The 3177-nt window shown below is 36.2% G+C and overlaps 1 protein-coding gene across 3 annotated transcripts in view; it reads left to right on the top strand.

Moving 5' to 3' along the window:
* The window catches only part of ERCC6L2 (ERCC excision repair 6 like 2), a 124298-nt gene that overhangs the window by 86026 nt on the left and 35095 nt on the right, over positions 1 to 3177 (top strand). For all 3 annotated transcript variants that reach the window (XM_019517343.1, XM_019517341.1, XM_019517342.1), the window contains 2 exons: positions 4 to 114; positions 1122 to 1276. In XM_019517343.1, the coding sequence (XP_019372888.1) occupies positions 4 to 114; positions 1122 to 1276 (266 nt within the window). The remainder of the gene's footprint in view (positions 1 to 3; positions 115 to 1121; positions 1277 to 3177) is intronic.

Raw genomic sequence — 3177 nt, 5'->3', positions numbered from 1 at the left:
AAGGTGCTTCTGTTACACTGGTGAAACCCAGTTGCTTCCATAGCCCCAAGACCGCTGTATGTAAGGAAGCAAGTGCCAGACAGGAGGAACAAGGCTCGCTGGACAGATATTTAGGTGAGGTTTAATTTATTTTTGGGGATTCTTTTTGTTGGTATTTGCTTCATTCAAAATAGTCAGAAATTCAAGATGAAGTGATATTACACACAAACAATAGTTTTAGGTCACTTATTTATATTTGTTCTATTAAGAGTTCTTCAGTATTGTTCTACCCTTTTATAGTCTTATTGATTTTTACTGGTTAGCCTGTCCTTTTGTCTTTTCTCATTTGGTGGGGTACTCTGCAATATCTTTGTATTTCTATTTCCCTAAACATTTGCAATTGCTGCAAAAATATATATATTATTAAGAATTATGATGCATTTATGTCAAAGTCAGAAATGTTAAACCTAAAGTTTAGACAGCAGTGTTATTTTTCTTTTTTATACTACATGATTAGTTCTTTGTGTCACTCAGTATGGTTTTAATCTGCACTGGCACTGGCACAATGTAGTACAGGACTGTCCAACTTCCAGCCCATGGGCTCCCACTCAGTCGCCGATTTCTCTCTCTTCTACCTCTTCCCCTCAACAGCTTTTCCTGCTGCTTGAAGGTCTCCAAATCCCCCCTCCCTCATCCATCGTGCTCCTGTCCCTGGAGGCAGGGTGGTGCATCTTTGTGGGGCTGGGGAGCCCCTGCGCAGAGTGGGAGTAGGGGCAGCCTGTGGCCTCTGGCTACTCAGAAGTAAGACAGCCGTGATGAAAAAGTACCTGCTTATTAGTGGTACTATTGAATATTAAAACTGAATTCATTCAGAAATATAGGTTTGTTGAAGCTAAAGCTTCCTTTTCTGTTTGCTTTTTAAAACAAGATATTTTTTGAGATGCTTACAGCTGTAAACAAACAGCTTAAAAACTGGTACTATGTCATAATTGAGGATTTTAGGGGCAAAGGGACTACCTAAGACAATTTATTACTTCCATGTTAATTCCTCTGAAAATTACAGTCTATATCTGTAATTGAGCATATATACAGTATTCTGAGATGACCAAATGTTTCCTAAGTGCTTTTTTTACATGTATTAGATGGTGTTCAAGAAGTGGCTTATATTCATTCAAACCAGAATGTGGTTGGATCAAGCAAGGCTGAGAATCATATGAGTCGGTGGGCTGTGCGAGATGTGTTTGAATTGAAGCAATTTTCCCAGCTCCCTGCTAATGTACCAGTCTACAGTGCCAAGGTAAAGAGGCAGCTTTAAAAATGTTGTTTTTACTGTGTTTTTCTCTTCTTAACTTTTTTCTTTTAATGGCTACCGTGAATGATCAATCCACTGATGCCAGAGAAGGAGTGGTTTCAAATGGAGGCCCAATGTATTACTGCTGGTATTTCTATGCTGGCAAGCCATAAAGGATTTAGGTATTGGAATACAAGAGCAGTTCTAACATCCAGGTAATGTCTAGTGAGAAGTATGAAAAACATAAATATAATCAAGCTGTTTCGTGTAACTTTTGGAATAATAATAAGCCAGAAGTATGAAATCAGGTACAACTTCAAGTTTTTGTTCTTAGCTATTGCTTGTTATACATAAATCTCTAGGGACATTCTGATTTTCATGTGGCTTTCAGACATCAAATGTGAGAGTGTTTGTGTGTTGGTTTGTTTAACTGCTTTTATACAGATCCATGTTTTGATTCAGATTTAGATGGACAATGGCCATCTAATTGTAAAGTGAACTGAGCACTCTCTACTCAATTGTTCCATGCTTCAAACATTTGTAACTTATTTAAGCTGATCTTTTTGATAAAACACAAATGTTTGGAACCTGGAAAAATGGTTGATTGGCAGATGTTTCGATTGGTCTTCACAGATGCATTAACTAAGGGAACTGGTATGCCAGGTGAAAACTCTTACTCAGACATAAGCACACAATGTCATTCCCACAATACTGTAGTTCCTTACTGCTTCTGGTGTTTGTTGATTTACTGTAATTAATTGAACCAAAATATGCAAAAGCAATTTTTCATTGGAAAGTTCAGACCAGGCAAACTAGCAAAAAGTGATACCTTTTCAATATCCAAATACAAATACTTTCCATCCCCTCTTAAATAGAACATTGGGTCAAAAGTATTTGCGAATTCTACAGATATATCCCAGCCTACCCATGGCTGACAGCGTAAGTGGAATGCAGTACAAGTGAAAGGAAAGTTTGAGGAAAGTACTGTGGCGTAATGTCTTAAAACGCAGGCTGTGAGTTCAGTTTTATTATTCATATGATTTATTTCTTTTTACAGCTGAAGTAGCATGGAATTTGCATGCCCACAGGTGTTACAAATTAATTGGTATCTCTGCTTGTTAATCCATGTGATTTTAAGTTATCACTTTCTGAAAACAAAGGAACAGTAATATTGGTTCACTTGAAGAGATTGAAATAGGAAGCACAACTATCAGTAATAGTGGAAAAAGTTGTATATAGATTTTATTTCCAGGTGTTAGTCTGACATACATGCATTAAGCTAGCAATAATCCCCTTAGATGGCTGTTTCTCCTCAGATGTAGGACTCTGAGTTTCATGTGTTTGCTTAAAGACCTGATGTCCTATAGAATTTTTTCTGAAAAAATGATCCATTTAGACAAACTGCTGCTGCTCATTTCTCTGTGTTTTTCTTTTCCCATTTCTTTATTTTTATTACAAATCATATTATATGAAAACACTCATTGTTACTCTGGTGCTCATCTGTTTCTGCTGGATATTTTATTAATTTGCAGTCAGTTTTGCACATGGCGGCAGTCCCTGTCACAATTATTTGTTGTGGCATCATGAAGAGAATTATGGAAAAATGAAGAAAAGCAACATTCAGATACCCCTGAGAGATTTTTAAAAAGCTACTGTTTCATACTATAAAATAAGGTCAAAACAATATTTTGAAGATCTGAAGTCATTGTGTGGAGTTTAATGTATAAACCTACTAAAAATTTCCGGGACACTAATTTAATTCTAAAAGTTCTTAAAGAATAGACAGTAAGGCTTGATGTTCTCCTTGGATGTTATTCTTCATGGTTTTAATCAGGCTTTTTTCTTTGGATTTTATTCTTCATGGTTTTAATCAGGTTTTTTTTAAATAGGGACTCTGATTGTAATTA

Source organism: Gavialis gangeticus, unplaced genomic scaffold (genome assembly GCF_001723915.1).
Source record: "Gavialis gangeticus isolate Ggan-Ray unplaced genomic scaffold, GavGan_comp1, whole genome shotgun sequence".
NCBI classification, from domain to species: Eukaryota; Metazoa; Chordata; order Crocodylia; family Gavialidae; genus Gavialis; species Gavialis gangeticus.
The sequence above is the reverse complement of the archived record's forward strand: the minus strand, read 5'-3'. Positions and strand labels throughout refer to the sequence as shown.